The sequence below is a fragment of the Panthera pardus genome, unplaced genomic scaffold (genome assembly GCF_024362965.1).
Source record: "Panthera pardus isolate Hobbes unplaced genomic scaffold, ASM2436296v1 HiC_scaffold_17, whole genome shotgun sequence".
Classification (NCBI taxonomy): domain Eukaryota; kingdom Metazoa; phylum Chordata; class Mammalia; order Carnivora; family Felidae; genus Panthera; species Panthera pardus.
The window spans coordinates 127,278,402-127,300,523 of record NW_026526732.1 but is presented as its reverse complement, the minus strand read 5'-3'; the positions used below and the strand labels follow the sequence as shown (position 1 = coordinate 127,300,523).

Here is a 22,122-nt window from a genome sequence, read left to right as displayed (position 1 = left end):
CTCTAGGTGCCTAGAATGAAGGTATTTGTATGTATAACCTCAGGGCCAAAACTGTGTGCATGAGTCAGACTGCCTGAGTTTGTATCTGAGTTCTGTCGCTTAACCCTATGTGAGACTTTGGACAAGACACCTTACAGTTCTAAGTCCCAGTTTGTTTTTCCATGTTTTGTTTCCATTTTTTTTTAAGCCTGAGAATATAAAGACTGACATAAGGAATGGATGAGATAACCCATGAAAGGCAGGGACAGTAAATTTAAATGCCTCCAAGGACAGGTTGGAAAGTCAACAAATATTTGTTGAGTGCTGATTAAGGGCTTCATCAGAATTAGATACGGGGCATACAACATACCACGTTTCTGATGTTGAAGCCTTCCACTCTGGTGGGGGTGGGAGACACAGAATAAGCAAACAGATAATATTTGGTGTGGGATGACATCCACCAACAAGAGGGATGAGGACACACTCCTCATGGGGAGGTGTGGTGGAGAAGCAGCCTCCAATGAGGCTTACAGTTAAGTAAGCAAATGTTTGAAGGAACAAAGTAGGCTGGAAAAGTTTGCAGCTAAGGAGAGTCTGTGCCACATTCAGAGTCACATATATAAAAACAAAACGTTAGGTGGATATAGTCTGCATGCTGCCACTTTGTGATCTCTGCATAAAATGCTCAGCTCAGTGTCTAGCATTAAATAAATGCTAGCATTCAACAAACTTTAGCTAAAACACAATAGAAATAAGGGTTGTGTTGGATCAGGAACATCATAGACCATGCCCCCCAATTTGGGCTCTGATGACTACACCCAAGATCAAAGAAATGGACAATAATGAAGAGGAAGAAAGACAGCTAGCTCATTTGAGAAGCTATCAAATGTCATGCTCTGTACTGTCATCTCTCATTAAATGTAGTGCTTGTAACCTCCCAAGGGCAGGGGCAAGTATCATTTCCCCTACTTACAATGCAGAAACTGAGGCTGAGAAAGGCAAAGTCACTTGGGCCAAGTCACAGAGCCAGAAAGTGGTGAAGTCAGAATTTAAACTCGCCTACACTAATTTCATTCTTCATTCCACTAATGTATACAACTCCCCACTGCTCTCCCCCTGCCCAAAAGCTAAATTTTAGATTGGGCAAACAGCTCCATGATGGGAACACTCACTAATCACGAGGAACCAACTGAGCCAGAGAACAAGACTATCACTCTGATAGAGTTTCCATGACATGTAAGAAGTACAGAATAAAAGGTTTTCTCTGGTGCCTTTATCTTGTATCTGATTATATTATTTTACTTGTGGGAATTAGGTGTTAAAGAAAGATAAAAAGAAGCAGGAGGAGGTATGAATTTTGTCTTCCATTTTTTTCTCCCATGACTTAACTCCAACGCCTTATATTGCTTCTTTGGTTTAGTCCAACTTCTATATTTCTTCCTTCCCCAATAAAAAATATGAATTTTTTAAATTACCTGACATGTGAGAAGTCCTATGACCAGAGCCAGAAGACTGTGAAGTTTGGAGACCAGCTGAGAGGTTCTTTTCACATCTGGGGGATTCAGGCTTTCTTTTTCACAAGGTGAGCAATTCAGGAACAAATTAGAATGTATCATCTTTGCATCCTATGTGTACACAATTCAGAGGTGTTACAATAAAGACAGAGAGTCTGGATTGCTCTTTAAGTAAAATTCTGAATTAAATACCACTCTTTAAAACTTTGAGCAGCACTAACAACGTGGCACTCAAATTTAAATTTGAAGAGATAGTGGGACACCTGAGTGGCTCAGCTGGTTGAGTGTCTGACCCTTAATTTCGGCTCAGGTCATAATCCCAGGGTTGTGGGATCGAGCCCTGTGTCCGGTTAAGAGTCTTTCTTTCCCTCAGTCCCTCTTCCCCACTTGCTCATGCTCTCTTTCTAAAATTAAAAACAAACGAAATTGGGGGCGCCTGGGTGGCTCAGTCGGTTGAGCCTCCGACTTCGGCTCAGGTCACGATCTCATGCTCCGTGAGTTCGAGCCCCACATTGGGCTCTGGGCTGATGGCTCAGAGCCTGGAGCCTGCTTCCAGTTCTGTGTCTCCCTCTCTCTCTGCCCCTCCCCGTTCATGCTCTGTCTCTCTCTGTCTCAAAAATAAATAACCATTAAAAAAAAAAAAAAACGAAATTGGAGATAAATGTTAATACTTAAAAAAAACAAAATTATGAGCTGTGGTTCTCAAACTTCTGATTCTCAGGACCCCTTTCTGGACTCAAAAATTAATAAGAATCCCAAAAGCCTTTTTGTTTATATGGGGTATATCTATCAATATTTTTTGTATTAGAAATTATGACTGAGGGGGTGCCTGGGTGGCTCAGTTGATTAAGCGTCCCATTCCAGACTTTGGCTCAGGTTGGTGGGATCGAGCCCCATGTTGGACTCCACACTGACAGTACAGAGCCTTTTTGGGATTCTTTCCCTCTCCTTTCTCTCTCTGCCTCTCCCCCACTGGTGCGTGTGTATGCACATGCTTTCTCTTAAAATAATAAACTTTAAAAAAAAAGAAATTATGACTGAGAACATTTAAAAATTATGTTTACTGGGTCACCTGGGTGGTTCAGTTGGTTGAGCATCCGACTTTGGCTCAAGTCATGATCTCACAGTTCATGAGTTTGAGCCCCATGTCAGGCTCTAGGCTGACAGCTCAGAGCCCGGAGCCTGCTTTGGATTCTGTGTCTCCCCTCTCTGCCCCTTCCCCACTCTCTGTGTGCATGTTCTCTCTCTCTCTCTCTCTCTCTCTCTCCTTCTCAAAAATAAACATTAAAAAAAAAAAATAAAAATTTTTACTAATCTATTCAAATAACAATAAATCCTTTGTGTCAACATAAATAACAATTTTAATATGAAATTACCACATTTTCCAAAGGAAAAAATTAGTGGAAAGAGTGGCATCTTTTACATTTTTGTAAGTATCTATAATGCTGACTTCATAGAAGACAGCATGATTCTTACATCTGCTTCACACATGGAGCAGCCATAAAAGCAATGATCAACAGTTTCTAGAAAATGCCACTGGGAGCACTTGTGAAAAAAATGAGACTGGCAAGGGCATAACATCTTCCTATTACTATGAAAATACTTTTGATCTCATGGACATTCCCAGACCACACTTTTGAGAAAACAGACCTAGAGTTCATGAAAAGCAAAACTAAAAGCAGAGTAAGGATGACTTAGGGATATTAAAGAAATTGATTAGTCAAGATAAAACAAAGAACTTTCCTTTTTTTAAAAAAATATTTATTTGGGGGAGAGCATGAGCAGAGGAGGGGCAGACGATCTCTGGGCTAACAGGCTGACAGCAGCGAGCTCAATGTGGGGCTGGAACTCACAAACTGCAAGATCATGACCTGAGCCAAAGTCAGACCCTTAACCGAATGAGCCACCCAGGCACCACTACTTTTTTTTTTTTAAAGAAAATTCAAGAAAAAAAATATGTACTGTGATAAACCTCTGTACAGTTGTACTAACTTATTCAGAGTTTACCAATTCAAAATTTGTCATGATTTGGTTAGCAGCTAAACTTAAGGTCATCTCTGCTTAGGTTAGTGGTTTTCAAAGTGTGACCCTGGGACCAGCAGCAAGGGTGAGACTTGGGATCTTCTTAGAAATGCACATTCTTAGCACCACCCTCCTCCCTGCACACCTACTGAATCAGAAATGCTGAGGTGGGCCCCAGCAATCTGCATTTTCACACCTAATGCTGATGAATGCTAAAGCTTGAGAACCACTGGCATAGAAAATCCTAACTTCTTTCTGGAGAAAAGATCACAGAGAGAATTTTTTAAGTATAAGACAATATTTTCCTAAGAATCATTAAAAAAATTAGCCTTCTTCTAAAAAAGTTTTTAATGTTTATTTTTGACAGAGAGAGAACAGAAGCAGGGGAGGGGCAGAGGGAGACAGAGAATCCAAAGCAGGCTCCAGGCTCCAAGCAGTCAGCGCAGAACCCGATGCAGGGCTCAAACCCACGAACTGTGAGATCATGACCTGAGCTGAAGTCAGACGCTTAACCAACTGAACCACCCAGGTGCCCCCAGATTAGCCTTCTTTCTAAATAGTCAGAATTAATAAGGCTGTACTATAAATAATATTTTTAAGTTTATTAATTTTGAGAGAGAGAGAATGCACATGGGAGGGGCAGAGAGAGAGAGAATCCCAAGCAGGTTCCGTGCTGTCAGTGTAGAGCCCAACTTGGGGCTTTATCTTGCCAACCGTGAGATCCTACCTGAGCCAAAATCAAGAGTTGGATGTTTAACCAACTAAACCATGCAGGTGCCCCTATACTATAAACATCTCAAGACAAGCCTTCAAAACTGAAATAGATGTGCTCTGGCTTATGAAAATGATCACTTCCAGGACATGCTTCCAGGTTCTTGTCTACCAAGTCATTTGAACTGCATAGAATACAAAATTACAGCCTCTTGAAATGTACTGTTATGAGGCTTTCATGTTATTTTTAACAGATGTTAACTAGATTTATTGTGGTGATCTCTTTGCAACATGTACAAATAACGAATTATGTTGTAAACTGGAAACTGATGTTATCGGTCAATTACACCTCAATCAAAAAGTGTATACTTTCATAAAATTAATATGTGATATAATATAGTTTTGTTTTACTTTGTAAACCAAATACGTAATTGTGTTATTTAGTTTTATCATTGAATAGGCAGAAGTGACATGAAAACATAGAGATCCCCACGTAGAAAACCCTTTCTCAAAGGATACTTCAGATGATTGGTCATAGGTACCCAGAAAATTCCCATGTTAATTTTCATCTCTACCAAAATAGTCACAAGAGGCCAGAAATAGCCTCTTTAGGTGAGTATCCAAGAAGTAGCTGTCTTTAATGTGAGTACCCAAGAACCAGAGAAGCTTCTCCAAATCTGTGGTACCTTTTCCAACTCTCCCTTTTTTTGTCGTTGTTAATAATTCTTTCTACTGACAAAGTGCTGCATCTAAATATGCATGAGCAAACTGTTAGAAACTCCTGAAATTCTGCGTTAGAGATTCTGAATTTGTGACCATACCTTTGTGATATCTGCCTCCACTGCCTCCCCAGAGTCCTCCTTTAAATGAGCCGTCTCAAACCGAGGGGCATAATTTTGCTCCTTGCTCCCTGCAATCTGCTGCTGTAGCCTCACATTTTCTTGTTTTACTGAGCTGACCTGCTGCTTCAGTTTGGCATTCTTCCCCTTCTCGTTCTCAGATATGAACTGTAAATTATTAACTTGAGTGAGCAGTTTCTCCAGTCTTGATTTCAGTTTCTGTCGTTCTTCCAGGTTCTTCTTTTCATGTTTCTGAAATTCCTCCCGTAAAGACAGGAACTCGTGCTCTCGGGTCTTCTTTTCCCTTTTCAACAAGTCCAAAGCAGAAGTGGTGGCCTTTTTCAATTCTCCCTTGAGCTGCTTCAGCCTCTCTACCTCTTCTTCTTTCTCACTTAAGGTTCTGTTCATCTCCATGCACTGACTTACAGTTTTATCTTTCTGTTGCATTTCAGTCATGTACCTTTCCTGTAGGTGAACATAATTGCCCTTGACCTTCTTAAGCTCGAGCTGTAAGGTTTCCTTTTCATTCCTAGATTCCTGGAGATGTTTTTGGGTGTTAGCCAAAACCTCCTGCAAGTTCTGCAGTGTCTTCTCTGTATCATTCTTCTCTAGCATCACTCTGTATTTGTCTTCAATTAGTTCTTCCACCTTTTCCTTTAGCTTATTTATGTCAACGAACACCTGCTGCTTGGTAGTCTGCCTCTGGAGCTCTTCGACCTTCTTCTCTAAATACTTGTTACTACACTGCAGGTCTTGGATCAGAGTTTGCTGCCTTTTGTTAGTATGTTTTAATTTCCGTAAGACTTCATTTAAAGCCATGTCCTCTTCCAGAGGTTGTAAGCTCTCCAAACTCTGCTCCATGTCAGGTGCCTTGCTGTCCTCCTGAGATGCTCCACTACTCCAAGAAATGACTGCAGGAGACCAATATGAGACAGTCCCTGGTCTGTCCATGTCCTCCACTGTGACTTCCTTTTGGTGACTGACTGGCATCTCAGGAATATCCCCGAAACTCTGGATTCCTTTCGAAGACACTGAAATCTTATAGTAAATAAAATAAGTGAAAAAGAGTATAAAGATCATAAGTTTTGAAATCAGAGCTAGCCTTAAGTCCTAGGTCCCTAGTTTGGTTTTCTCAGCTCTAACAATGATAATATCCACTTCCAATAATACCTATTTAACAAACATACTTAGGTATTAACTGCTAAGAATATATATAACACCGATAGCAGAGCACAAAGAGTGATGATATGATAGGTATCATATTTACTTTTACAAAAGAAAAACTCAGCTTTGATACTCTGACCACTTTCTATGGTGCGAAATTTTCTGAACACATGTACTTTCTTTGACTTCAAATGAATTAAAACAAATTTATCAATTACCCTACAGTCTGTGAGGCCTCTTCTGAATGAAGACTACCTTTCTTTTAATGTTTATTTATTTATTTGGGGTGCCTGGGTGGCTCAGTCGGTTAAATGTCTGGCTTCAGCTCAGGTCATGATCTCACAGTTTGTGAGTTCAAGCCCCACATTGGGCTCTGTGCTGACAGTTCAGAGCCTAGAGTCTGCTTTGGATTCTGTATCTCCCTTTCTCTGTCTGCTCCTTGCCTACTCACACTTTGTCTCTCTCAAAAATAAACATTAAAAAATAAAAAATAAAAAATGCTGTTATTTATTTTTGAGAGAGGGAACAGACACATGGGGGAGGGGGAGCAGAGAGGGAAAGAGAAAATCCTAAGCAGGCATGAGGCTCAGTGCAGAGCTCAATGCAGGGCTCGATCCCACAACCGTGAGATCATGACCTGAGCTGAAATCAAGAGCTGGGTGCTTAACCGACTAAGCCACCCAGGCTCCCCTGAATGAAAACTACTTTTATTGCCTGCTAAACCATTATCTCATTGCTATGACTCCTGTGAATGTAAGAATGTCAGACGAACATGTTTTGCCATTGACTTTCTGCCCACAACACAGGTTTTAGGAGACCAATTTTTCAATTGGAAAGACCAATCTCCTAATTTTCAATTAGGAGACCAATTTAGGAGTCCTTTTTCAAAGGACAATAAGTTGTAGTAAGAAAATACTGAAATGAATATGACATTAAAAATCCTGTAAAAGATATTTGCAAGGATGGGCTGTATAACTTCCTAGAACTTAGAGATATTGGACCCCTGTATTTTTTTTTTAATGTTTATTCATTTTTGAGAGAGAGAGAGAGAGAGAGCGAGCGAGCCTGGAAGGGGCAGAGAGAGAGGGAGACAACAGAATTTGAAGCAGGCTCTAGGTTCTGAGCTGTCAGCACTGAGCCCTATGCAGGGTTCGAAGTCATGAACCTGCCAGATAATGACCTGAGCTGAAGTCGGAAGCTTAACTGACTGAGCCACTCAGGTGTCACTGGACCTCTCTTTTAATGGTTTACTATCATTCTGGGATAAAAACAACTATCCCTACAGAGGCCTACAGGTTCTACTATCTGGTCTTGCTGCCTAAGGCTACCTTTCGTCCTCATCTACTACATGCCTCCTTCAATCCAGGCTTCTGTCAGGTCCTAGTGGGTGCCATGTTCCCTGAAGCCACAGGGTTTTCCACATGTTACTTCTGCATGGAATGCTCTCCCACCCACAGTTTCTTAACTCATAACTTATCCTTCAGAGCTCAGCTCAATGACCACTACTTCCAGAAGCCTCCCCCAAACTCACTGACTAGGACAGTAAGACTCCTGTCATTTTATTCACAGCTCTTACCATCCTTGCAGCTTACAGTTTATATGTAATACTACAGCACGTTATCTACACTTTACATACACTTTATATGTAACCACTCAGAGCCTTATCATAGTTGAAAGTTTACATTTATTTGTTTGATTCTTTAATGTGAGTCTCCTCTACTAAGGTGTTACTTTCATGAGGACAAAATCCACATTCTTTAAAACCATTATATAATCAACACATAGCATAGAGCCTAGCACAGAATAGGTTCCAGAAAGTATTTATTGACTGAATAAATGACTAAATGCAGTGGAAATAGGAAGGAGCAATCTTGAGAAATGCTAATTAAGCAGATTTTTTAAATGCCATTTTCCAGAATCAATACAGGGAAATAAAGTTCTCTTTTAAATAGTGCTTCCAAATAAATGAACAAAAAAACTGCTCATACTTGGAAATGAAAAATAGTCATAGCTTTTCTCATCAGACTTAAAATAAAAAGGTATTATTTTTACTATTCTTGGATTATATTTGCCCATACCAAGTCTTAAAACTATTACTTTTAAAAAATTTTCAGAGAGCACATAGAATTTATACTAGTGGCATCTTCAGTGTTCTTAGGATACTACATGTATGCCCAGAATCAATAAGTCAAAAGACAAATTAGTATTTTCACTTTGGTAGAAAAACTAACATTTTATACTTGTTAACTGAAACCCCTCATGATAGAAAAATTTTAAGATTTTCCTGTCAAATAACTTAATACCTCCATCCTTCTTCCTCTTCTCAACCTTTTCCTTACTGTAAACTCTTGAGTTCCAGCCAATTTGATTCACAAATATAAAAGCCAAGGCACCATGTAGATGCTAAGACACATAAAAGGATGAGTAAGACAGAGCTTTGGTCCTCAAAGACATGACCATTCAGTAGGGCTAATCTCCATGTATGGACATGATTTTAATACAAAAATCTGTTTCTAAATTGATTAAGATCTCAGAAGGTATTTTCCCCAGAGAAGCAATGTCCCTCTTGCTGATTATTAGATTTAGTGGTACTTGGAAAAGTCTAAAATTATATACATAGTTTTGGGGTTTTTTTTGAAAGTACATATTTTAATACTCCACAAGCTATATTGACCACCCCAAAATTTACCTTCTCTGTTGCATAATTAGCTTTCAGATCAAGCTGGTTAAAGCCGTTCTCTTTGTAAAACGGTTTGTCAACATCACTGGGTACATTTTCCTCATACCAGAAGCTCTGAGGTTGACTAGGTTTGAGGGCAGATTCTGTGGCAGCACTTTTAGCCAGTGACATTTCCATGAATTTCACTGTCTCTCCACTGCTGTGGACTACAGGTGGACTTCTAGAAGGTTGTATGACACATTTATGAGCAAATTGCTCTTCATTTGTAGAAGTGCTAGTTCCCAGTGAATTTTCTTCCTTAAATGAATCTTCCTTTATATTAGTGCCTTTTGCACAATAATACACATGATTTTGCATTTCAGGTTGTACTGTATAAGGTAAGCCTTCTTTCAGATTTTGAAATGTTATCATTTCATTACTAAATGCTTCTGTGTGATGAAATTTGCAAATGGGTTCAAATTGTCTGAAGGAAGAAATGCTGGGGTCAACTAGTTGAGGTAGTACATTCTGTGAGTCATTTCCAATGTTGAAATCTCATTAGAAAGAGAAAGATGGAAATAAGAATTAGCTGTCCATACATTTATATGCTAACAGTTATATTTACATTTATGAAATAAACTGTTGGGAGTCTTTTTAAAATTATATTTATGACAACATTTTTTTATTGAGTGTATTTCAGCATGGCTTTGTGCTAGCAAACAAAATAAACTACTTTTTACATGGAGACCAGAAGTTCTCAAATGACTGCTACCAAAAAAGTTTGTACATCATTCTGGTCAAATGCCATTACAACAAATTCCAAGATATCTTCAAAATTCTTTTGTTGTACTGTAATTTTAAAATGTTTTGATTATGTGTCCAAAGAATACAAAAGCACAATGAACAGTATAATTACAAACACACATAAACTTGGTTAATCTCACAGCAATCCCCTGAGCCAGGCACTGTTATTATCCCTGTTTTACAGATAACGAAACTGAGACATAAGAGATGTTAAGTCACTTACTTGCCTAATGTCACAGGTTGGGTAGGCAGTGCACCTGGGATTCTAGAACACTATTTCTAAATGCTGTGTTTGTCAACATGACAAGTTATCCAGACTTAAGACATTTAAAAAAATTTTTTTAACGTTTATTTATTATTGAGAGACAGAGAGAGACAGAGCATGAGTAGGGAAGACAGAGGAGGAGACACAGAATCCGAAGCAGGCTCCAGACTCCGAGCTGTCGGCACAGAGCCCAATGAAGGGCTTGAACTCTCAAACTGCGAGATCATGACCTGAGCTGAAGTCGGATGCTTAACCGACTGAGCCACCCAGGTGCCCCAAGAAATTTTTAAAAATCAGAAGTAGAGATGCCTGGGTGGTTCAGTTGGTTAAACGTCCAGCTCTTAGTTTGGGCTCAGGTCATTATCTTAGGGTTTGAGCCCCAAGTTGAGCTCTGGGCTGACATTGTGGAGCCTGCTTGGGATTCTCTCTCTCCCTCTCTCTCTCTGCCCCTCCCCCACTCATGCTCAGCATTCCCTCACTCTTTCTCCCCCTCCCTCAAAATAAGTAAACATTTTAAAAATTAAAAAGATAAAAATCAGAAGCAAATAGGCAATAAAACGTTACAAAACTAATTAATGATGCCTCCTTCTATCTAAATTCCCTCCTTTCCCCCTCTTGAGAGATAACTACGAAAGCTGGTATGTATTTATTCTTTCCACCCATATTTTTCTGCTTTCATTACTCAATTATGTACCTTAAATAATATATATCAACTTCCAAGAATTGGAAAGAAATACCTAACAGTTCCATTTATTAAGTAGTGAAGCTCAACTTCAGTATTTGTCTCAACAACTTAGATGTTCGAAAATTACACACAAACTGAAAGAAAAATATAATGCTTTATTTTATTCTCATACAATTGAACTTACTACTTGGATGCACTACTGGGTATCACATGTCTCAAATCTTGGAATCAGATAGGACAATGCCAACCATCACTTTCTATTCTACATTGATTTTTGTACAATACTTGCTTTTTATCACAGCAACCTTCAAAGACCCAGCTTTGCAAGTAATACTTTATAGAAAGGGTTATAGTATGGTTTTACACTGAAATAGTAAACTATCTCAAGCTGGTAGTTTGTGGAGTCCAACAGATGTCCAGTGTCACAGCTTCCTAAATATTTCAAAATGTCATGCAGCACCCTGGGTGATATACAGTACAGTACTATTTTCCATGCTTTAAAATTGTATGTAAATAGACTCAAATTACATTTGTAACATATACACTAGACATAAAACATATGTATATATTTATATCCATACAAAAGTCTTTATTTCACTTAAAATTTTGCTTTTCAGACTTAGCCATGTAAATATCTGTGATTTGGTTCATTTTACTGAAGGATTACACTTTAATCCCTTTTTGTTAGATATGTTTCTAATTTTGCTGTTAAAAACAACCTTCAGTAAACATCCTTATACATGTTTCCTTGTACACTAAGAATTTTTGTCTAGGTTCTGAATATACATACCTCAAAGTAGAATCACTGGATTATAGAAAATGTTACCTTCAACTTCACTAGACATTGCAAAATTACCCTCCAAAGTAGCTGTACCAATTTATACTTCCAACAAGAGCATAGAAGTTTATTTGCTCTACTATGTCCCTCCAACGCATATTAAACTGGTATGCATTAAATGGTATTTTGTGGTCTTTTGAATAGTCTTGCAGGTTTCCTTTTCTGTGATCTGCCTGTTAGACACTGTTATGGCCTCAACTGAATCTCCCCAAAAATCACATGCTGAAGGCTTAACCCCCAGCATCTTACAGTGTGACTGTACTTGGAGATAGGACCTATAAAGAGGTAATTAAGGTTAAATGGGGTCATAAAAGTGGGGCCCTAATACAATATGACTGGTGTTCTTATAAGGAAGAAAGGACATCTGGGAGGCCTCAGGATAAACCAACTCTTCTGACACCTTGATCTTGGACTTCCAGACTCCAGAACTGTGAGAAAATAAATTTCCGTAGTTGAAGTCACCCGATCTGTGGAGTTTTGTTATGGCAGCTCCAGCAAGCTAATACGTACACTTGACCTGTTTGTCTATCAAGCTCTAGGGGTCTTTTTCTTATTGGAGTTCTTTATTTTGGATACTAATCTCGTCAATGTATACATTGCATGTATTTTTAGTCTGTGTCTTGTTTTTTTTTTTTAATTTTGTTGGTTATAATTTGGTCATATAGAAATTATTTTTTATTTTAAGATAGTCAAATGTGTTGCTAATGGTTTGTACTTCTCATGTTACTCTCTGGGCCTCATGCTTCTCATCTGGGTAGATAAAAACAACCCTTATTCAAAAAGAAAAAAAAAAACCTATTTCATAGGATTGTTTGTGGAGTGTGATCATGCATATAAAGTGTATATTAGCACATGGCTATTACTATTATTGCTGTTATCACAGGACACGTACACACACAAATCTTGTTTCTCTGTGTATTGCCAACAAAGAGATACTCACCACCTAACCAGTCATCTAGTGTGCTATAAATTTCTTCAGCAAGTGTGAGTTTAGACTCATCTTCCCTTTTTACATTCTTTATTTCATTCTGTATTAATAATAAAAAAGGCATTAGTGTTAATACTTTAAACAAACATCAGAAGCTTCTTCTAAATGTGTATGTACATTGCTATGTAACTTTTCTCTTAGTATTTTTTGTTGCATGGGTAGAATGTACTTTCCAGTATCCTTCCCTACTGTATATCTGAGCTCCTTTACTAAAAAGTAAAACCATGCTAAGGGAGTCACGATATTAAATGACGTTAAGCAAGTATCTTGCTATTTTAATATTTTAGTTTTTTTTGTAAGTCAAATCGTGGTACTACAAACATGAGTATATAATAATGTATAAATCTCTGATAATCCTTTGGAGTCTGTTAAATCTGGTCTAAAGATCTATTAGGGTAGTTGTCATTCAAGTCTTTTAACAGTGAAGATACAGAGTGGGTTCCAGTAATGAGGTGAAATCTGATTTCCAATAGATAAAAATCTATAAAAATTCATGTAAGACTTATTCTCAAAGTTATCTCAATGTTATCTAAGGGAAAGGTTTTATTAAGTAATGTTTTAAATGTTTGAGGAAAACATTGGTTTCATTATGAACAGTGTACCAGGCATGTAAGACAAATGATGCTCTAAAAAATTTGTATCTCCTACTAAAATCAGCTGGTTACAAGCTTCTATTCAATCATGCTTTTTATAACATTGTTCCACTTATTGAAGGTACCTAATAAGTATGATAAAAACTGAGTTATATTTTATAAAAATTTGTTTTTTAGACTTCTTGCTAATTTAGACCATTCCTGCTAATTAGATTTTAAACATATCAAGAAGAATATCATTTATTTATTTATTTATTTATTTATTTATTTATTTATTTTTTAATGTTTTTACTTATTTTTGAGACAGAGAGAGACAGAGCATGAGCGGGGAAGGGGCAGAGAGAGAGGGAGACACAGAATCCGAAGCAGGCTCCAGGCTCCGAGCTGTCAACACAGAACCCGACGCAGGGCTTGAACTCACAGACTGTGAGATCATGACCTGAGCTGAGTCGGACGCTCAACCCAGGTGCCCCAAGAAGCCACCTGGCGCCCCAAGAAGAATATCCTTTAAAAAAATAGTACTATTCACATGTATTGATGTTATATTTACATAAACTTCTTGGAACTCCAGTACTCGTTGAATTTCAGAGACTACCTCTAACTCTAGCCTTCTATGATAATACTGTCTTTAAAATATGCTTGTTGTTCCTTTGGTTTATAAATTCTTTATAAAGAATAAAATACTCCGTGAGTTCCAAGACAGAGAACCTCTTACATAATTTAGGAGATTCATTCTTTACAATTTGATATATATAATATGTTAGACTTTGATTAACACTGTAATACTATGATGAAATTTTCTTTTAAAATGAAAATATGAAAGGGGCCACCTGGGTGGTTCAGTTGGTTAAGCCTCTAACTTTGGCTTAGGTCATGATCTGGCAGTTTGTGAGTTGGAGCCTGCATCAGTGCTGAGCCTGCTAGGGATTCTCTCTCTCTCTCCCCTCCCCCACTTGCATGCACATGCACACACATGCACTCTCAAAGTAAATAAACTTAAAAAAATAAATGAAAATATGATAAAAGTTATCATTATGAAAATAATCTTCAACATTTTAAAAAAGAGAGAAAGTAAAAAACACTCAAAAGCCCACTACCCAGTGAGAAGCAATGTGATCATTTTTCTATGTCACCAAATATACAGTTGACCCCTCAACAACATGGGTTTGAACTTCCCGGGTCCACTTACACAGATTTTCTTATAAATACAGTATAGTACTATAAATGTATTTTATTCTCCTAATGATTTTCTAAATCACATTTCTTTCCAGTATATAATAAAGATAATACACAAAATATGTGTTAATTGACTGTTTGTTATTGGTAAGGCTTCTAGTCGTAGTAGGCAATTAGTTAACTTTTGGGGGAGTCACAAGTCATATGAAGCTTTTCAACTATGAGGGGAGTCAGTACTCCTAAGTGTTGCATTATTCAGGGGTCAACTGTGTATCTGTATTATCATATTTAAGGTTTACATATCTACTGTACATCTGTGCAAACATCTAACTAGGTTCCTATCGGTAAAAATTTGGTTGCTTCTAGTGTTTAAATAATACCTTTCATGAAAGTTTACTTGTTTATTTATAATCTCTACACCCAGTGTGGTGCTTGAACTTACAACCCAGAGATCAAGAGTCACATGCTCTTCAAACTGAACCAGTCAGGCACCCCTGATGTTTATTTATTATAGGTAATCCTGCACATAGCTCATTTGCATACTTCCTTGAGATAGAATTAAAAATAAAATGCAATTTCCTCTCACTAAATAGCCCTTTATTTTTTTTAAAGATGTGTTTCTTCAGTTTGTTTTGTTTTTATCTATTTTGAGAGAGAGAGAGAGAGAGAGAGAGAGACAGAGACAGAGAGCGCCTGTGCATGCACATGTCTGCAGGGAAGGGGCACAGAGAGAGGGAGAGAGAGAATCCCAAGCAGTCTCTGCGATCACACAAACCAGGAGATCATGACCTGAGCTGAAATCAAGTCAGACGCTTAACCAACTGAGCCACCCAGGCACCCCACTAAATAGCCCTTTAGATAGTTTATGCCAATTTATGGGTTAGCCCACATGAAATTGTCAATATTTGTCCATTTTCAAACTATAAAAAGACAATTACATATGGCACAAACTAATTCACTCCTATTATTTCCCTACACTCCTGCTAGTAATTGTCAAACATTCATCACAATTTGGGACAGTATAATTTTTTTTTAGTTTATGAGAAAGGACACTTGTAATTGTCATTAAGATAAAGTCATTTACATGCAGGGCTCTGTCAATACCATGATGAATGACATCTAAATCATTTGCATGCTGACATATTAGAACATGCTCAAGACCAGATGTCTGGCCCGTTGGGCTCTTTTCCTGCCTCTGTGACCGAGTTGTTGTGGCCATGTCCCCCTGGCTGCATGCTTAGGACTTTGTGTGGAGGCTAGAAAGGATCAGGTTTAATGCTCTATTTGTAACGTTCTACCTTTGGGAAAACTAGACCGTGTATTCCCCTCCTTTGAGCCTCCACTGGAGATTCTTTTACTGTTTTTCGTATTTTTGAGGACATTTTCAGAGGAAGACAACGTGAAAGCCGAATACATCTATACCTCCTAGAACTTACAAGTAATGCACACCTGAGGCAAGTCTGAATTGGTACTGCTGGTGTCCATATAGAAGGGAGAATCTGAGCGAGTTAAGTCTTGACAAAGACTGCTGACATTCCTGGCATCCGCTTCCAAGTTGCTTTCTAATTTTTCATGAGAAGCATCCACTTCAAAATGCACAGGATCTGAAGGTGATGACCAAACTTTTTGATAATCCTTGTTCCTAACTGGTGAATGATGAAAGTCTTCTTTTAAAAAAAAAACATAATTTTAATGTTTATTAGTATATGCGAACAGAGAGCTTTGTCCCCCATGCCTTCTCACATTAAGAAAGCAGCAAAGTTCAGTGTCCTAAATTTTAAAATGTCATTGGTCAAGTTATTAGAAAAAGAAATTTTTTAGTCTGAGTATACCATGGTCACTTTGTATAGTGCAAATACTGATTTGGACAAAAACAAGTCGATATGTGTGGCTACTATCCAATAATTCCCTAGAAGACTTGGGACTCAGAAAGTGAAGGGACCTCTCAGTTACTTAATCAAAAGATATTTACAAAATATTATCAGAGAACTATTAGGTTCCACAAAATACTGTTTTTCTATTTACTTGGTACTTTCTATTATCTCATTATCAAGTCAAATCCAACAATGTAAATCCGTGTCCCCCACTTTCCTATGCCACACCCATTCTCTCAGGCCACTGGGTTTGAAAACTTGGAGATGCCTTTGGTATCCTTCTAGCTCATCATTATGAGCCATCCAATTACCAAGTCTGTCCATTTCTCTTTTAAAAATGTTTTTCGTAACCCATGCTTTCTTTCTACTACTCGCGCCATCACACAGGCCCATACTCTCATGACTTCCTCAGGTCGGGGATGGCAGTGGACAGGATGTCCAATCACCTGGAGTCCAAGTTCTTCTGCTGGACTTTCTAGGACTCCCATAGCCTGGACTCACATTACCTATCCAATACTCGCCTGCTCTAGTCAGATCCTACTCCTTACTATTTCAGTCTGACCTGGCAAATGCTTCTCTCTCCTAAAGCCTTCCTATATACCCATTCATCTATCTAAAAAATTCCTGCAACATGGGAAATCTCTACAATTCAGCACCTATTTGTTTTACCGTTTTAGCTTTTACCACCCTTTCAAGGGTGTTAGTATTTACAGATTATAAATGCCTCCAGAAGAGTCCATTCATGATTTTCCAGTAATCACCGCAGCAAACAGCAATGTTGTTCGCAGAGTAAACACTGATCGAATGAATCCTGCAGTCCAAAGATTTTATTTCTATTAAAACTTCTCAATTTACAGTTGCTACCTATTTGCTCGGATTCTTTTATTGAATTATCGAATTAATGAACAATTTATTGAGGCTTGATTTGTTTTCCCAAAGCCATGCCATCGTCTGAAGTATAAAAAGCCAGCCAGTAAGACAAGCAGGCTAGTCGGGCTTAGTGAAAGGCCTAACTTTATGCTCACCTTTTCCACCTTCCGAACACATAAATGCTGCCTAGGCTGTGGTGAAAGGAATCTGAAAAATCTTCGTTTTCCAAACGCAAAAAAACTCAAGGCCCTTATTTCTTCAATTTCTTTCTTGGTGAACCTAGAACTTCCATTTACACTTTTATAAATTTGTTCACATGGCGCAATCTGTCAACTTACTTTAAAGTTAGGTTTACTTTTTCCATCTCTCATCCTGTCCTTACCAGGTCTTTGCCAACATTTTTAAAGTATTTATTCAGATGTTTGGGTAGATATTCCAGGAACATTATAAAGCTGTTTTAAGATGGGCGCTAAAAGGGTCGTCATTTGGAGTTACCACCAACATTCTAGTTGTAAAATTCTCTCAGTTGTATGACAAACATTTTAAAAATCACTCCTCTCATTTTCCCTCAAAACAATGCACCAAACTTTTCAAGTCTAAAAAGTGTGCTCACTTTCAGGGTCCATAGCTTCTTGGATCCGCTGTAAGGATTTAGCGCTTCCACCTTCCGCACAGGGTTTCGCGGGAGGAAGAAAAACGCCTCACGACCTCATCCACTGAAGGCTTTGAAAAACTCGGAGTTGGCACACGGGCGCGCTGGAACGGCCCTGTGTGACGCCCGCCCACCGCTCTAGCCAGTCTCGGCTCGCTACGACGCCAGGCGGGCTCCCACGCCCTGCGCCACGCCCCACGCCCCAGGGGCGCGGCCGGGGGAAGGGCGGGACTTCCGGCAGGATTGAGACTTCCGGTCGGGCGGGAGTTCCGGTCAGGGCGGTCCTAACTGTCCTGGTTGTAGGTCCTTATCTCTCTTAGCACGTGGCGTTCGCTTTTGGCGTTGGAGCTTCTGAACAGGTTGATAGGCGGGCATCTGCCCAGAGGGGGTTGGATGGGCTGCGTGTAGCGCTGTCTCTGTGCGGCTTCCGTCCCAGCGCGGGGCGGACGGCCTCCAGAGGCGCCGAGGCTCTGCGCGCTTCCGTCATGGACTACCGGCGGCTGCTGATGAGTCGGGTGGTTCCCGGGCAGTTCGACGACGCGGATTCCTCGGACAGGTGGGCGAGCCCCTTTGGGCACACAGACTCCGTAAGGATTCTGCTGTCTCCGCCGCCGCGGGCAGCCTCGGGCTTTTTGAGGGAGACAGGTATTTCATTCGGAGTAGTCTCTCCACAGCCCTTTGCTTCTTTCTCCATGCCAGCCGGGTCTTTTAACCCACTTTGCGCCGGAGTTCACGAAAGCCACTTGTGAAGGGAGTTCCAGATTGGCTAGCCTCGCTGAGAGGCAGAGTTGGAGACAGTGGTTGGGAAACGTAGATTTTTAGTCTTTAACTGCATTTGGCGTTCAAAAAATATTTGAGCACCTGTCGTGGGCCAGGTTTTGTCCTCGGCGCGGGAGATGGTGGTGAACAAGATTAAGTCCCTGCAGTCTTTGAATTTTACCTTCTATTTGGGAAGGAGGGCAGACAATTAAGTACATAGAGATATAAACAAAAACCCCCCACAGATAATATACTCTATGCAAATAATTAAAATCAGTTGGTAGATTAAGTAATGACAGTGTCAGGGATGAGTTAAGTCCACATCTGGAACTAACCTCAGGAGGAGCAGAGGGAACAGCAGTTCAGGAAGAGGAGACAACAATGCACAGGCCCAACGTTGGCATCACTCTTGGCTGTGAAAGAAAGGGCTAGAGGCCAGTGTACCTAGAGCACAGCACAGGTAGTTGAGAAGATGGCTAGGTAATAATGTAGAAGTGAGAAGGGGCCAGATCATATAGAGCCTTATAAGGGATGATAAGCAGTTGGGATATTCTAGGTCTTAACAGAAAGCCATCCCCCAAAGGAGGGATTTTACTAGGGGAATGACAATCTGATTTATGATTTAAAGGAATTACTCTGTTATGGAGAGGATGGTTGTAGAGGGCATGAGTGGAAGCAGTTCAAAAGTGATAAAGTAATTCAGTTCAAACATGAGGGGAGCTAGAGATAGGGTCACGGGATATGTTTTGGAGGTAGAAGTGACAAGGTTTGGTGGTAGATTGGCTGTGGGATGTGAGGCAAAAGGATTTCAGGATAACTCCTACATGAAACATAAGAGTTCCTTTGGAATTCCAAGAAAACATTTTTTACTTTATATTCACAGTAAAGATTCATTGCATGTAGATTTTAGTAGTCATTTGGGGATTTTTTTTTTTCCAGTAAAAATATGTTGATCATTTTCTGTGTGCCAGGTCTAGTGTTAGTGGGTAGGGATACATTGTAAACACCACCCTGATTGACACAGAGCTTACATGATAGGAGGAGAAACATTAAATAATTGGACAAATTATTTGTATTAGAATTGGGTAAGTAGTACAAAGGAAAAAGGAGTGAAGAAGATGGGAGACTTTCCTGACCAAATGATGATAATCTAATACTGAAAGGTTACATAAGATTTAGAGAAACAAGAAGATTTTATTTCAGATGCATTCCAGGTTTATGTTTCCAGATAACCATATAAAAGTCTTTAGGGAAGAAGTAGGAAGAAGAAACAGCCCAGTGTGGCTGGTAAATAGTTGGCAGTAATGGGTATACACTGGTTTACCATCCATCACTGGATATTGTGAAGATAAGCCAGTGGACTTTGTGACCCTGCCACACTCCAGGGTCCACTCCACTGGGAGGTGGGGGAGAGCATAATGTATTGGGTAGGTAGAAGCCAAAGATGCTGCTAAAATCCTACAAGGCAGAAAACGACCTCCCACCACAAAGAATTGTCCAGCCAAGGTTGAGAAGTTCTGGTACAAATGAAGTATAACTTTGGGGCGCCTGGGTGGCTCAGTCGGTTGAGCGTCCGACTTCAGCTCAGGTCATGATCTTGCAGTCTGTGAGTTCGAGCCCCACGTCGGGCTCTGTGCTGACAGCTCGGAGCCCGGAGCCTGTTTCAGATTCTGTGTCTTCCTCTCTCTCTGACCCTCCCCTGTTCATGCTCTGTCTCTCTGTCTCAAAAATAAAGAAACATTAAAAAAAAATTAAAAAAAAAACAACAAACAAATGAGGTATAACTTTAATGTGCCATTGTAGATTGTTGGCAATTAAAGGATCAAATTAAGGATTTTGTTTACAAAATCGTAGTAAATAGCAGGTGTTTGATGATTATTCTCTTCCCACCCATGTCCATGGAGATTTGGAACCCTTTGAGCTGTGGCTAATTAATAATCAGGATTGATCACCTGAATTTACTGAACTCTTGTCTGACCATTTTTAAGCTGGTAGTTCACATTATCAGGGTTCTATGTGGTTCCTGTGTTTGTTCTCTACATGAGTGGTCAAAACTGGTGGGACCTCTGTTGAATCTGACCTGCAGACATATTTTGTTTGGTATGCACAGTGTTTGGTTAAAATTAAATGTACCAGTTAAGTGGGAGATTTAAAAGTCCACACTTCTGGCTTCTCTTGAAAAACTAAGATCTGGTAGCACTGGCTCTGAATTTTCACATGGCAGAAAAACACCCTATTGGTTGTGCTCCATTTACTCTGGGCCTGATCTCTGGGTTTGACAATCACCACTTCTCTTACTGAATTACACCCAGACTGCTCTGAATTACACCACTCATTTGTGGTGCTTATGTTCACCATTCCTTCCCTTTATGAATAGGGGTGATTTGAAGTTCTTTATGTAGCACAAATCTTGATATAGCTTCTTTTGTTGGAGTGGTATTGAGTTCAAGGTAAGGCTGCTTTAGGCTTAGTCCCAAATTTTGTCAGAAAGCTTTCCCCCAGCTGACTCTTAAGACATATCTGTGAATGGTTTTCCTGGAATTGGGTCTGGTGTACTGGTCAGAGTGCATTCATTCAGCAGAGAAAATGACAATGTAAATCCTGACTTCATTAAGGCCGAAGTGGTTTAACATCTGATGTACCTCTTCTTTAGTAGGACCTGGAGAATAAGCAAACAATGGGAATGCCACTTTGAAAAACAGAACCTGGTATTAAGTTTGAGTTTATTGGGAGATAACGTTGAGAGGAAAACTTTTAGATTTATTGGTATAAATTTAGTCTGTTATATCACAAATAGCTGCATGTATAAATCCAATTAGAGTTATGTGGAAACATGCTGCACATTGTTATTTCTAGTGAAAACATTGACCTGAGGACCATCAGAGAGGAAGATATTCTGTTTGAAGATCTGCAGAAGAATGTGCCTGAGAAGATGGGTGGAGGTGATATGGAAGAGAAGGAGGAGGAGGAGGAAGAGGAGGAGGAGTATGATGATGACGACTGGGATTGGGATGATGGAGTTGGAAAACTCACCAAAGGTTGTATCTCAAATGCAAGGAGTAACCCACAGGTATTTTACAAATGATTGTATACATCTTTATGTTATTTATGTCTTCTTTTTTCAAAGGACTTTTTGTTGTTCTTGACTTGAATTGGAAGATTTCCCTCAGGTTATGTTGCCCTGTAGCCCCAACCTTTAACGGGTTTTGTTCTTCATCCTTTTTGTATTTCTGATAATTTCCTGGATGTAGGTTCTTTTCATAGTCAGTACATTTTAAAAACTATTTAAATTATGGTAAGATTAGGAGCTTTAAAGTCTGCATGGGAAAAGATGCAAATAGGCAGTTCACTACAAATGGTTAGGAAACATGGAGAGAAAGTTCAGCTTCCTTAATAATTAAAAAATGCAGATTAAATATGTAGAAATGCTGTTTTTTCACTTATGAAACTGACCAAGATGCAAAATCTATAATTGCTGATTGAGTAAATAAGTACTTATTTAGAGGATAAACTGGTATGTGATAAAAGCTTTTAAAACATAAAATAAATGCTTTGATTCAGCAATTCTTTTAAGATTGTGCCAAGAATGGTGTTATGAGAATGATTCTCCAGCATTGTTTATAGAGAAACACTGGAAACAAGCTTGACTAAATTTGTTGTGGGACTGATTTCACACAATGGGATATTATGCAGCCGTAAAATACATTGCAGTGAAAAACTATATTAATGA

The 22,122-nt window shown here is 39.2% G+C and overlaps 2 protein-coding genes across 11 annotated transcripts in view; one reads left to right on the top strand and one right to left on the bottom strand.

Annotated features, from left to right (window-relative positions):
- Window positions 1-17,845, bottom strand: part of CAGE1 (cancer antigen 1) — a 54,995-nt gene extending 37,150 nt beyond the window's left edge. For 4 of the 10 annotated variants that reach the window (XM_019419803.2, XM_019419805.2, XM_019419804.2 and 1 more), the window contains exons 1-6: window positions 17,595-17,845; window positions 15,687-15,904; window positions 12,421-12,508; window positions 8,919-9,442; window positions 5,048-6,103; window positions 1,455-1,604 (exon numbers count right to left, since the gene is read on the bottom strand). In XM_019419803.2, the coding sequence (XP_019275348.2) occupies window positions 1,455-1,604; window positions 5,048-6,103; window positions 8,919-9,442; window positions 12,421-12,508; window positions 15,687-15,904; window positions 17,595-17,607 (2,049 nt within the window). In that variant the 5' untranslated portion in view covers window positions 17,608-17,845. The other 6 variants (XM_019419807.2, XM_019419811.2, XM_019419806.2 and 3 more) reach the window with 5 other exon arrangements.
- Window positions 17,846-17,879: 34 nt separating this feature from the next.
- Window positions 17,880-22,122, top strand: part of RIOK1 (RIO kinase 1) — a 29,976-nt gene continuing 25,733 nt past the window's right edge. Inside the window, exons 1-2 of the mRNA XM_019419813.2 lie at window positions 17,880-18,189; window positions 21,249-21,462. Of these exons, the coding sequence (XP_019275358.2) occupies window positions 18,119-18,189; window positions 21,249-21,462 (285 nt within the window). The 5' untranslated portion in view covers window positions 17,880-18,118. The remainder of the gene's footprint in view (window positions 18,190-21,248; window positions 21,463-22,122) is intronic.